Genomic DNA, 13,501 nt, shown 5'->3' with positions numbered 1-13,501 from the left:
CCATATGCTTAAATAAAATAAAAATAAGTTTTGAAAAGAAAAACAGGTTGAGCTGAGATGATTTAGTGATTTCAAGGCTAACTTGGTTATAGAGCTGACTATATAGCATGATTCTATTTTACAAGCAAGCACACACAAAACCCCAAATAAATAAACCACCACCACTAGTACATACAAAAAGGTTCAAAGGAGCTTCTACCTCCATTGAAAAATCCATTAAAATCCAGTAATTCTAGTAACCTATAGAACAGACTTTGCAAGGTATTCCAGTAGGATTCCAAATAAGAGTCTGGATTGGTTCAGAATCATGGGAATCAATGCAACAGCAAGAACACAGTTTCTTAATAAGGGGTTGGGGAAAGGTGAATTTAAATTCCAAATGTATCAAACATTTATGACCAGCATCATCGTGTAAAGTCTACTTAGTAAAACTACATAAAGGTAAAGAGAGGTTGGTTTGTAACCTTCAGAGACGGTCATTTTTCCCTGTTAACATTGTATGACAAGTTCTCTAAGTGACCCTGCTAGATCCGTGTAAAAGAGATGTATTTTCAATAATGTGTTAGTTACTTGTCCTGTGGCCGTGGTAAAATACCCTGGCAAAAGCAACATAAGGGAAAAGGGGCTTATCTTGGCTCACAGTTCAAGGTGCTCAGGGTTGAATCCTTGCAGCAGAGTCTTGAGGCTGCTGGCCATGCTGCCTCTGCTTTCAGGAAGCAGAGAGAGATGAATGTCTGTGCTCAGCCCCCTTTCCCATGTTCATTCAGTGCAGGACAGAGCCTGTTGTGCTGTTCCCCTTCAGGGTGGGTCTTCTCAAGTCAGTTAACTCAGTCTAGAGAAGTGTTGTATTCCCAGAGTCTTATCTCTAAGGTAATTCTTGTCAAGCTGATGATTAATGTTAGCGCGTATCTACAAGAACCAAATCTCCACAGTGGATTACGAAGTACGATGCCATAGAAGGATGACAGTTGTCTCTCTCCCAGGATGACGTTCTTAAGTCTGTGGTGTGCGTCCATCAAAAGCTCACTGCTGCAGAAACTCCACCAAAGCCCCCGGGTGGGAACTGGCTATGCTAGGCGCAGCTCTCTTTTGAAACAATTTAACAGAAATCCAGGATTATAACATACTTGAGGGAGGGACACACAAACAAGAAGGAGTTGTTTTAAAGGTTTTTAAAGGTTTTGGCTTCTTTCCTATTAGGAATTAGGAGGAACCATGGATGGTTTGTCCACATGGACGAACTAGTGAACTTAAGGATAATTTCTGTAGCTAATTTCCTCCATCAGGCAGAAAACATTTGGATGAACCTTTTCTTGAGTATATCAGTGAGTGAGTATTGAAATATTTCAAAGGCAGAGGAACCAAGTCGATCATTTTTAATCAACAAAAGGGATAGACAGACTCCCTTAAGTGAAGCACTCACTGCCCTAAGTGGTGAATATTATTATGGTATTTGAGACTCGCTGATTTTATCTTCACTGTCCCGTGAAGGACATGTTATTGTTATCTTGGGCTCAGAGACAGAACATCTGAGAATGAAGTTCCACTCAGGTAACTGTGTCCCAAGACGAGACTAAACCCAGATTAGGAGAACTCGAGGTTAGAAGGAGGACTCAAGGCACACTGAACAATTTGGGTCAGGATGGTTTCTGGGAAGATCATCAGATGTAAAGTTTCTCAAGCATACAGACAGCAAGGTCCATTTATGAAGATTTGAGTTTTACAAAATCCAAGGGCATTTCTATATTTTTCTTTTGCTGTATATTTTTGGGTACCTCTGCTTATTTTTGGCCTTTTTATATTTTAACGGCTTTCCTCTGAGTTCTTTGGAATTTATTCTGTGTAGACTTTTTAGGCCACAGGATTAAAAAGCAGCTCCAAGCACAGCAGCAGGCTTCCCTTAAGGAAACAGTAAACGTTGGCTGGAGACAGCCAGTTTCAAAGAGTGCTACAGTGGCTAGAGCCCTGAGTGGGGAATGAAGGACTTGGAATTCTTGCCAGAGGATGGCGGATGAGGTCTTCATGTTCTGTTCACTTCACTACTCTGTCTGGTAACCTTGGGGCCTGGGCGTATTATCCTTTATGATAATGCTTTCATCTCTTGAAGTTTTCTTAGAGAACGTGGCACAGGAAAACATTAGATTAATAGCTGAGTTTTTAAACTAATCGCTAATACAAATATTAATGCTTTGGGATTTTTCTGGTGGATGTATTTTCCCCTAGGGAATTTCAGGGTGTTGCCAAACCTTTGGCAGTGCTTGTCAAGCCTGAATGTGCATATTATTCATGGAGGGACCTCATTAAAAGGCACATTGTAATTCAGTGGGTAGGGTCTGAGGTTCTGTGTGTCTAAGGAGTTTGCCGCCAGTACCAGTGCTGCTAGTCTACAGACTACAGCGGAATCCAGGGCTTGTCTGGCTTCTTTTGGTCACTGCAGATTGTCCTTATGTTTGCCTTGTGTATGACCTCTGAGTTAGTAGTATGCAAACTTGACAAATACATAAAAATGACGGGTTCTCTAAATTCATGCATATTTAAGAACACTGACTTCAAATTGTCTAGCAAGGCAATTAAATTGCAATAAGGCTTCTATACATCCTTCTTTCTCATTGTGTCATGGTTCATGTCACCCCAAAGTGACAGAGAAGATGCTCAATTAATACTAACTCTCTTTTGTGTGTGGGGGGGCATTTGAGACAGGATATCTCTGTGTAGTTTTGGAGACTGTCCTGGAACTCTCTCTGTGAACCAGGCTGTCCTCGAACTTACAGAGATCCATCTGCCTCTGCCTCCTGAGTCCTGGGATTAAAGGTGTGTGCCATCACTGCCTGGTTTAACTCATTTTCATATTGGTAAAAGGCAGCTTTTGCTATCTCTCCATCTGTAGCCCATCAAAGCTCTTCATAATCCACACTCTTTGAATGTGTGCCAGGTTAGTGTATAAAATACTTCCCGCTTCACTTCCTTGTGTTTTTCTTCAGGACATGCATGTCATCAGCACAGATGAGAACCAAGTGTTTGCAGCTGTCCAAGAATGGAACCAGAATGACACGTACAACCTCTACATCTCGGACACCCGTGGTGTCTACTTCACCCTGGCCTTGGAGAATGTCCAGAGTAGCAGAGGACCTGAAGGCAACGTCATGATTGACCTCTATGAGGTATGTCACCAAGCATATGTGGTTCTGGAGGACAGCAGCACCTAGACAAACTGGTGAAATATGGGTCACCTGATCATGCTAACGCTGGACAGTGTCACTCCACCTGTGACAAAGGAAGACTTACAAGAAGTTCTTCTTGTTTAACTTGCAACCCATAGAATTTTTTTAAGAGTCTTTTTCTTTTATAATTGATCCCACTAGGCAAGAGCAGCTCCAGAGAAATTAGAAATTGTCCGGGGTAGAAACCATACAATTAGAGGCTTGCATATGATTGATCTACATAATGATATGATATTTGATATAAGATATAATATTTCAAAATAGATGTGAATGGCTGTCAGGGTTTTGTGCAGTGAGTGAGTGGGCAGCACTCTTGCCTGCCTTTGAAGTGACCTGAATGGTACATCTTTGTATGCTATGAGAAAGCATCCTGTTGGCCTTGAAGAATTTCCCAACTTGATAACCTCGGCTGGCTAGTGACCCACCTCTCAATGGCCAATGCATGAGATAATATTCATAAGATTTTTTTTACCAAAACAAACCTGGAAAATTAAATTACCAGAAAAGCACAATAAGCCAGAGATTATCCAACCTCCCTTAGGAAACAGTGGCTCTTTGGTTTTCTAATAACCAATACTCAAAGTAAAACCATCTAAGTTGTATCAATCAGTTATAATGAAAAAAGTACCAAAGGTTTCATTATCCTTGTTATGAACCGCAATGGTATTACTGTGGTTATGAAGATTTATACTCTTATAGAAGCAGAATGGGTCGGTTACAGACTTGATATTTTTTCATATAGAATATGGTACATCATTCCATTTCTTTAGAAAACAGAATTAATGTTTTCGTAACTCTTCCTCCCAAGGCCCAGAAAACATCACTGAAGAGGGTGGAGGAAGATTATAAATTCCAGATGCAGTGGATGATTACAGGCAGTATTTTCTGGACATGATAGAACAGGTGTACACAGGAACGAAGTAGTTGTTGACTGCATACATAAGACATGCCCAGTATCAAGTCAGAGAAAATCTTAGCATGGGAAGTCCCAGCCCTTATGGAAGAGCTCCTAGAAACTATGGTTTTGGGAGGAATAAGGAGAGTTAGTCTTCTTCTGGGCTGAATTGTCTTTAAAGGCACAATGGATATATAACAGGCTATTCTTTGGGGATGAATTGTGTCTTTTGGTCAGTGTGGACGTATGATGATGGTTTCTGAATGAGTCAGAATGGGTTATTTGATGGAGGAGTTTCTATGTGTTACTTTCATTGGTTAATAAAGAAACTGCCTTGGCCCCTTTAATAGGACAGAAAATTAGGTAAGTGGAGTAAACAGAACAGAATGCTGGGTAGAAGGCAGTGAGGCAGATGCTTCAGGCAGTCGCCATAAGCAGTCGCCATGCCTCTCCTCTCCGAGATGGACGCAGGTTAAGATCTCTCCTGGTAAGCGACCACCTCATGGTGCTACACGGATTACTAAATATGGGTTAATTAGCCAATAAGAGGCTGAAAGTAATGGGCCAGACAGTGTTTAAAAGAATACAATTTAGGTGTAATTATTTCGGGTGTAAAGCTAGCCGGGTGGCGGGACGCAGCCCCGCGGCTCCTTCTACAGGTTATTTAATAACATATTCAGGGTTAGAGAAGTGCTGTGGGTCAATGCTTTTACCCTGTAAAGATTTGTTTCTTGTACTTGTTTAATAAATTGCTGATTGGCCAGTAGCCTGGCAGGAAGTATAGACAGGGAAATGAGAAAAGGATAAGAACAGGAGAATTCTGGGAAGAAAAAGAGTCAGTCTGTAGTTGTCATCCAGACACAGAGGAAGCAAGATGTAACTGCCTCGCCAAAAAAGGTACAAAGCCATATGGCTAACACTCACAAGTATTATAGGCTAATATAAGTTATAAGAGTAAATAAGAAGCCTGAGCTAATAGGCCAACCAGTTTATGATTAAACCTCTGTGTGTTTATTTGGGACTAAATGACTGTGGGACCTGGCGGGACAGAAACCTCAGTCAACAGAGAAATGTAGTAACAGGCCTATACTCTGTCTGGAAACAAGTCAGAAATGGTGTCAAACCCATGCAGCCGTAAAGACACTGTCATTTTGCTAAGATCGGGGATTCACAAGAAGCACCTGTGTTATGTCCAGTGAAAGAAACCATCTTCACTTTAGAAACACCAGCCCAAATGTACATCCTTTTAATGTTTCCTATTTCCTCTTTCCTTTAGAGGTGTAAGGCAACCTTTCCATAGTAGCTCAGCCTCTTTTGTATGCATAAAACCAGGCTCATAGAGTGATATGTCCCACAAAATAAAAAATAAGATGAAGTGCGTGCTAAATTCAGAATTTGACAGACTAGTATATGATATACTTAGTGTAGATATACTTAAGAGAATATACTGCAGATCTTTTCATCTTTGTACAAGCTTTTATCCCACTCTTCATCCCATGTTTCAGCTAGATATAGTATCTCATCTCTCAAGCTCCAATTGAATATTTATTCCGGAAAGCATTTACATAGTTTAAAGATTTAGTGTCAAGAATGCTCGAGATAAAGTTTGACTTACATTATGACATTTTAAAAATCCAGGCTGACTGAGTTTGAGTTCTCATTGTACTGTTCTTCCTGTTGAAATGTCTGCTCAAGACAAGTGCATGCCTTCTGAGCCACACTTGCCTTGTTGAGAATATCGAGAGGAACATACTATCCAATAGACTACTCTGAGGATGAAGTCAATTAATCCTTGTTAACTACTATTCTAATGCCTGAAATACAATGTTTTAACAAAATGTAGAATTATTAGTGCAACCTTGCAGTGTGCTTGGACACCACTTAGCATTCTATTCTGGTTGTCTTAAAACATACCCACATTTTTAATGTCCAGCACATCCCACCACTGGGGACTTCTGCTTCTTTCCATATTGCAATGAGCAGTGAAATCTACATTCTTAACACTGGGTACTTGCCTTGCCAAGAAGTAGAAATTTCAACTCTCCTTTTCTCATTTGGAAACTTCCAATGAACATTTAAACTTGAAGTTTGTTTTGTTGAAATTCCTGGAATTCCCTTGTCATGAGCCAACCACACATCTGTGAGGGTATAGCCCACGTAAAGTCACAGGGGCTGTGCCAGCTCAATGATCCAGTTCAGTTTCCTGAGCCTAGTTCCATCCTTTGCCTCACAGCCCAGCCTTAACACGTGGGGAGGTGCTTAGTCTTACTGGAACTCGATATGCATGTTTTGTTGATATTCATGAGAGACCTGCCCTTTCCTAAACAGAAATGGAGGGGGAGTGAATTGTGGGGGTAGAAATAGAGGGGGAGGAGAGACTGAGAGGAGGGGGGAAGGGAAACAGACTGGGATGTGAAATATGTAAATTAATTAAAAAATTTAAAAGATGAAAGAAAGAAAAGAGTAGATAAAAAATGTGTAACAAACAAACAAAAACCTGAAAAATGTATACCCACTACTCCAGGAAAGTCAGCAGAGTCTCCACAGGGGGTCCCTCAGAATATTTTTAACCATATTTGACCAGATAAGTAAGTTAATAGTAAATTTTAGTAAGATGGTAATATCAGTCATGTTTTGATTTATACAATCAGTAAACATCTCTGAAACACTAAAAGCAAACAAAACACACTTTCAGTTTTTTTTCTTCTTCCTGACTACCCCTTTCCCTTTCAGTCCAAATGGGTTCTTTTCAATTCAATTCAAAAATGGATTCTCTAGATTAATTTTATTTTCTGTAGGAAATGAAGACCATGTTCAAATATTGGTCCTTTGATGGCGAAACAGTTGACTAAACTGGGCAGGAATGACTTTGCAATGGACCACTTGCAACCATTTCTTTTTAACAAATGTCTTTATGAATTCAAACACTGCATCAGGTAAGGGATGAGGGGAAGCAGCAGCAGCATGACTGCAGGATACAACAAGCATTTCTTGTTAATCCTGCATTTACCCTTCTTGTCTCTTGCTGTTGACTATCTGCAGGGAAAATGCTGGCTCTTTTTAGCATCACTTTGAGCAGTGGTGTGACTGCATTATGGAAAGGTGTTCTGCATCCCGGGGCAGGGAGGACAGTGTCTTTGTTTTATTAGCTTGACAGCTCCGAGCAACTTGAATTGAAATTGGTGTGAGCAGAACAGCAGTGGCATATCTGCTGATTACCAAGATAGAAAGAATATTGGCAGACACAAGCCCTGGCCCAAATGTTCCCTTAAATCTGATTGTTCTGGCTAGCAGGAAGATGAAATTCATCCAGCGTGAATTTCCCATAGAATTGCAATGAATGATGAGCGCTTAGAGATAAGTGAGAAGCAAGAGAATCCGTAAATGAATTAATAAGTAGCAGAGATGAACATCATATGAAGTGAGCGTGGCAGAGATAGGACCCATGGAGTGTGTGTTTGTTCACATCCGGGTGACGGAGAATGCCATTCCTCTATGTGCCTCTGAATACCGGTTACCTGCCATTCCTGCACATGTGTGCTCGTGAAGCCATTAAGGAAATGCTAACTGGAGAGAGAAGTGTAGAAGTGTATAGGTGGGATTCTGTCTCAAGTATACATCCACGTGGAGAGCTTTGTGAAAACAACAACAGAAATCTCACTTCCTACTAAATACAACCATTTACTTCAACACACATTGTCTCCTGGGTACAAGCTCTGTGCTTGTATCTATTTGACATGCTCTGTAGTCAAGAAGGTGAAGAAATGTGAGCCAGGACTTTTGGTTATGGACCAAACATCCCAGGAATGGATTTTTAAACAAAATTTAGTGATATAATAGTTAATTTGGGGTATCATCATGTACAAAACAATGTATAAAGAACTTTCCATAATTCTTTTGTTTTACTTATAAATTTGGATGACTGCAGCCTCTTCCTCCTTTTTAGGTAAAGAGGAGAGAGTCCATAGGCACTTTCACAAGGTTACAGAGCCAACTTAGGGCTCAAATCCAAGGGTATGTGGATGTTCAACTACGGTGTACCATGTCCCTCCTTGTGTTTGACTGTGGATGTTCAATAGTGTAAAGACTGAAGGATAAGTTAAGACTGTAGAAATAGTCTTCATCTTCCCGGATGTGGAAAAAAAAAAAAGCAGACAGAAAGAAGAAAGCAATGAGGAAAACCGTCAATTGCTTTATGCCTGTGCCCAGACTTTCAGAACCAAGTCCAAAGTTACATACAAATCCAGACAATAATTGCATATAGTTGCCAACTTTGTCTTGTAGAAGAAAGTATATATGTGTGGAAATTATGAAAGCAAATATTCTAAAATTCCATTATTCCCAAAGAACATGAATGCATCAGTGACTATGTGGGTTGAGTAACACAAGATAACGTGTTTCGTTGTGACCAGTGCAGAAGAGATGTAACGGATGTATCTGAGAACTGTGTTTTCTAGTATATCTGTGTGGGGGTGATGAGAGGGAGTTGGACAGCTTTGGTCAATGCCACCCTTCCTTTGGGAAAAGAAAATTAATTAATGATGATAAAGAGCGCTTTGGCTTAATGGAAAGTGATGGCTCAGGGCAGCTGAGTGCTAAAGGCTGTGGTTGGGAGTGAGTCTACTTGGCTATTAAGTACCAAATGCACAAACTGTGAGGGATGCCATTCACCATACAAGATGTGCAGCGGGCAGGCTGTGTCTGCACAAGATAAGCAGCTCTTCTTTAAAAGGGAAAACCCAGCCATGATGATGGTGATGATGTACCACGATTTCTTAAGAAAAAGTGCCTCTTAAAAGCCAAGGTCAGACACAGAGAATACACACCCTGTCTAAGCCAAGTCAGAGTTTTTGCAGTTGACAGTATTTATATGAGAGTACTAACTGATCAGGTATTAGGGGGATGGGGAGAAGGATGACCACTCAGACATTTTTTTTTTTTTTTTTTTTTTTTTTTTTTTTTTTTTTTTTTTTTTTGTCAAGTGAGTACTTTGATTATAGTGGCATGCCTAAATCCTTCAGAGCACTCATCTTTTCTGGCTGGGGGATTGTATTTAGAAAATGAATATAGCCCACCCTCAAACACAAAGAAAAAATGACCATGAAAGTGGGCTCTTTCTTGGCACAGTTCTTTCATCTACAGTCTTGAAGTTTGACATTTAAGTTTTCCACTTTAAGTCTGAGAAGGTAGGTATCATGGTTTTCCCATCAGCATCAGAGGAAGACAGAGGAAGAAATAAACAAAACACTTTAGCACAAGAGGCCTCCCAGTCCGAGCTCCACTTGGAAAACATGGAAAATTGGCAGAGGAGAGAACTTGCTAGACAATAAACATGAAAAGGAATGTGTCTGATACCCTTCCTTTAAATCATCAAAGAACTGCCCAATGCCTAGCATATTTTACATCTCAAAGACCATTTCAAAGATGAAGTGACAGATGCTTAAAATATTCTGGTTATTAGAACTTCAGTGGTTAAAGGAAAGAAACACATGTTCAGGAATTTACTGAATGACTACAGAGTAAAGGCATCAAAGAATGATTACTGGAAGGCCCCTTTAAGTATGATGTGCCAGTGTGATATTTCTCTCACAATACTGTAGAATTGTAGAAAAAGTTGTGTAAACAGACAACCACAGGACTAAATATATGGGCTCTGGAGTTGGACAGACTGATGGACAGTCCATGCCTGTGACTGAATGGCATTGGGAAGATGATTTGCCATATCTGAGCATTTATTTATTCACCTCAAAGTGATTACAATTTTTAATTTACAGAATACATAAAGTTGGTTCATGTGTGGAGGTTTGTGAAGCCTAGCATTTCATGAGGTCTCAATGCATTTAAGTAAATTAATTGTCATAGTTTTGGTTTGATTTGATTTTTTGGAGACATGATCAGAGTATGTAGACGTGATATTGACTCACTGCATGGCAATCCTTCTTCCTAAGCCTTCCAGAGTTATTATGTCACCTAGGAGAGAACTCTTATGACCTATCTCTATAAAACAAAACCAGGATTCCTCATACAAAGTGACTGCGCCATTAATAATATTAAGGATGTTTTAGTGAATGAACACCAGTTTATATTCTCCTTAAAGATCATGATGGTAGATGATGTCACTTTAACTTCTGATAAAAGTTAAAAGGCTAATAGAGAAATTTTTGAGCAGGTTATTACCTCTTAGACAAGTCCACAGAGTTGAAGCCAAGCCATGGTACCATATATAAAAGAGGGAAAATAAAGAACATAGAAGTGCTAGGGGCAGTGGAGGAGGATGGAGACATTCTGACCTCTGGAAGAGGTGCACTGAGCTGGCTCTGAGGGAAAAACAGAGAGAAACACTTTGATAGATTGTGAGATTCCAGGGTGGCCAGCGTGTACAGAGAACACGATAAAGAAGGAATACAATACACTGAATCCAATAAGTATGCTGTTCAGCTTGAAGTTTGAGCTGTAGCACTTCGTATTTAAAGCCTAATCAAAATGATATCTTGGCTTCAGATGTTAAATGGCAATAAATAATTTTAAATTACTTTTGGGACTTGTGGAATCAAATTCCTCCCTATGAGAAATGAGGAGAGAAAAGTTACTTCGAGCACAGTCAACATTCTTAGAGATTATTATGCTGAATTCAATAGGCATGAAATTTAACAGGTCTTTTTCCAAAAGAAGATGCACTCCCAGTATCAGGATGTAGCAAGGAATATTTATTGGTTATTCTTTGTCTATGTGAAGCTGCAACTTCCATTGGATATTCTTCTCTGCCATCCCTCCACTCCATTCTAAGTATGCATGTAGTATGAGCACAGAGAAAGGTATGTGGCAAAATAACACCCTATAATCCCCAACCGCATCCCACACATCCTCCCCACTCTCAAATAAATCTGCACACAAGGACACCCACATGACTCCATACTTTATGCACTAACTCTGTCCCTTTGATAAGAATCGGTGGATAGTTCAAGTAAGATATGATGAAACCTTACTTAAAAACTGTTGGAATAAGGAGCCTCGTTCAAAGGATTTCAGTGAGAAACATAGAAAAATGTGTTCACCAAGCTCACCGTGACAGGAAAAGACAGAGTTGACCATCTTTGCAGGTCAAGCTAAAGAAGCAAAGCAATTAAAAGGAAAAAAGCAATTCAAGCAAATAAAGTGTCTTGTTTACAAGAGAAAAATAAACCAACTCTCTCCAGCTTTTACCCCTCTTGACACACATTCCCTCTTTGCCAAGTTTTTATTCCTCAAGATATACCTGAAGGCCACACTTTCAAAGATGAATAACACAGGCTAGCTCTCTGCTCAAGTGGCATTTGATAATGCCAAGCAGTCAGGGGCCAGCAAAGTCACCACGTCTACAAATCAAATGATCCAGCTTCTAAACACATAGCCTCCTGCTCGGTAACTCTTGTCAAAGAAGGAGAGGGGGCAGAGGAGGAAGCAGAGAATGAAATGATTGAAATAGGTAACATTTTTTTTTTCAAATTCCTTTTGCACTTATTTTTTTTAACCCTATAGAGGACTGGCTGACTACATTGTTGCTTATTTCTGGCTAGATACAGGTTAAGAAGGAAGACCAGCAGGGCTTTGTGAAAATTCTGATTTATGCACTTTAATTCTTAAAGAACTGGCAGTGTGGTCCTATTTAAGTACATAACAGCCTCTTGAACATATGGAAGACTAACATGGGGATTCCTGGGAAGCAGCCTGTATGGAGCTGTTATAGTGAATAAATAAATATCATTGGTAATTAACACCTAGTCGTTGGGAAGCAGAGTGCTCCTGGAGTTCATGCCTTCCACATTTAGTGAGAATCAACAATGCACCAGAAATTGTTAGAGCTGTTGATTGCTTAGAATGTGGCTTGTTTTCCTAAGTAGTTCAAAGTATTCCTCTCAACAACTCGCTTATTGCATTTATTGTTAAACAATCTTTTTCCAAAGAACTACAGATTTGGCCTGTCTCTAAATTATCCCAGATGCCAAATCCACAGGTACAGACTAATGAGATCTGCCTGTGTCAAAAACAAAATCGAGATGCGTGTCTACTGTGGGTTGAGACCCAGACTTTAGAACTGACAAATTCTGAGCTATCTGCTGAAACAATTTTAGAAGTCAAACAGAATATGAAACTCCAGTCTGTGATCGAAAACAATTAACATTTGTCAACACATCAGTTTCCTTCTTCAGAGACTTGGGCTGAAAGCTATTACACAGGTTTGTAGCAACCCTTGGAAGGCAGCGGAATGAGCATAGCGCTCTGTATTAACAAGGACAGACAAAACTACAACTTTCCTGCATTTCTTCTGCTTAAAATTAATCATATCACAAGTAAAAGCCAACTTAAATTTCTTCAAAATTCTCAAGTATTTTTTTATTCCCCATATATGTTGCATCTAGCTCCAAATGTAAGCTAAGTCTTCGTTTTCTCATCCTGAATACGTGATTATTGACCACTCTGCCCCATGGTAATGATGGGCATCGGATGAGTAAAAATGCATAGACATGGGATGGATCATTCAACATGTTTTGGACCTTTCCCTCACCAATCTCCAATTTTCCTGGGTTGTAATCATTTTGCAGGGACTAACATATGTTTTGTAAAACTCTAAAATTCCTGAAAAAAAAAACAATTTGCAAGTGATGATCTTTGATTGTACAATTTTGATAGCTTGTTAATTCTTAGCCTTAGCATGTAGAATGAGTAAGGATTTTCATAGTTGTTAGCAGTGTTCAGTATCAGAACAGCTGTGTGGGTGCTAGGAACAAAACTAGGGTCCTCTAGAGGAGAAACTGGTAATCCTAAGCGCTGAGCCTTTTCTACAGCTCTGATGCCAACTGATTTTGGTAAGAACAGCAAATCCCGAGACTGAAGGAATGGTTATTTGATAACAAAACAGTTCTTAAAATTTATTTTGTTTCTCTAATGCTCAGTACATTCGGTGAATTAACAGGGAGAACTGTTACATCAAAAAAGAAATAATAATAACTATATGAGTTTTTCATTAGGTGATGATGGCACATACCTTTAATTCCAGTACTCAGGAGGCAGAGGCAGATAGATCTGTGAGTTCAAGGCCAGCCTGGTCTACAAAGAAAATTCCAGGACAGACAGGACTGTTACACAGAGAAACCTTGTCTCAGGAAAACAAACAACAACAACAAACCCAAAAAAAGGGTCTTTCAACTGACCTTTTTTAATTGAAAATCCCTCAGTAATTTAGATAGCCATTACAGCCATGCACTTGGAAACTACATTGTTCTGGGCTACAATCTCAGGTCTGCCATTTGCTGTGTCATTAACAGTGTGGCCTGGCATGTACCTGAGATATCTCTGACATGTGAGGTAGAACTAGCAATTATCTCCCAGAGTACTGTAAAGATTA

At 39.7% G+C, this 13,501-nt stretch overlaps 1 protein-coding gene across 5 annotated transcripts in view; it reads left to right on the top strand.

Moving 5' to 3' along the window:
• Sorcs1 (sortilin related VPS10 domain containing receptor 1) overlaps positions 1-13,501 on the top strand; it is a 504,706-nt gene that overhangs the window by 386,329 nt on the left and 104,876 nt on the right. For all 5 annotated transcript variants that reach the window (XM_038329254.1, XM_038329237.1, XM_038329246.1 and 2 more), the window contains exon 9: positions 2,982-3,161. In XM_038329254.1, the coding sequence (XP_038185182.1) occupies positions 2,982-3,161 (180 nt within the window). The remainder of the gene's footprint in view (positions 1-2,981; positions 3,162-13,501) is intronic.

Source organism: Arvicola amphibius, chromosome 1 (genome assembly GCF_903992535.2).
Source record: "Arvicola amphibius chromosome 1, mArvAmp1.2, whole genome shotgun sequence".
In the NCBI taxonomy this organism is placed as follows: Eukaryota; Metazoa; Chordata; class Mammalia; order Rodentia; family Cricetidae; genus Arvicola; species Arvicola amphibius.
This window is presented reverse-complemented; position numbering and strand designations above follow the sequence as displayed.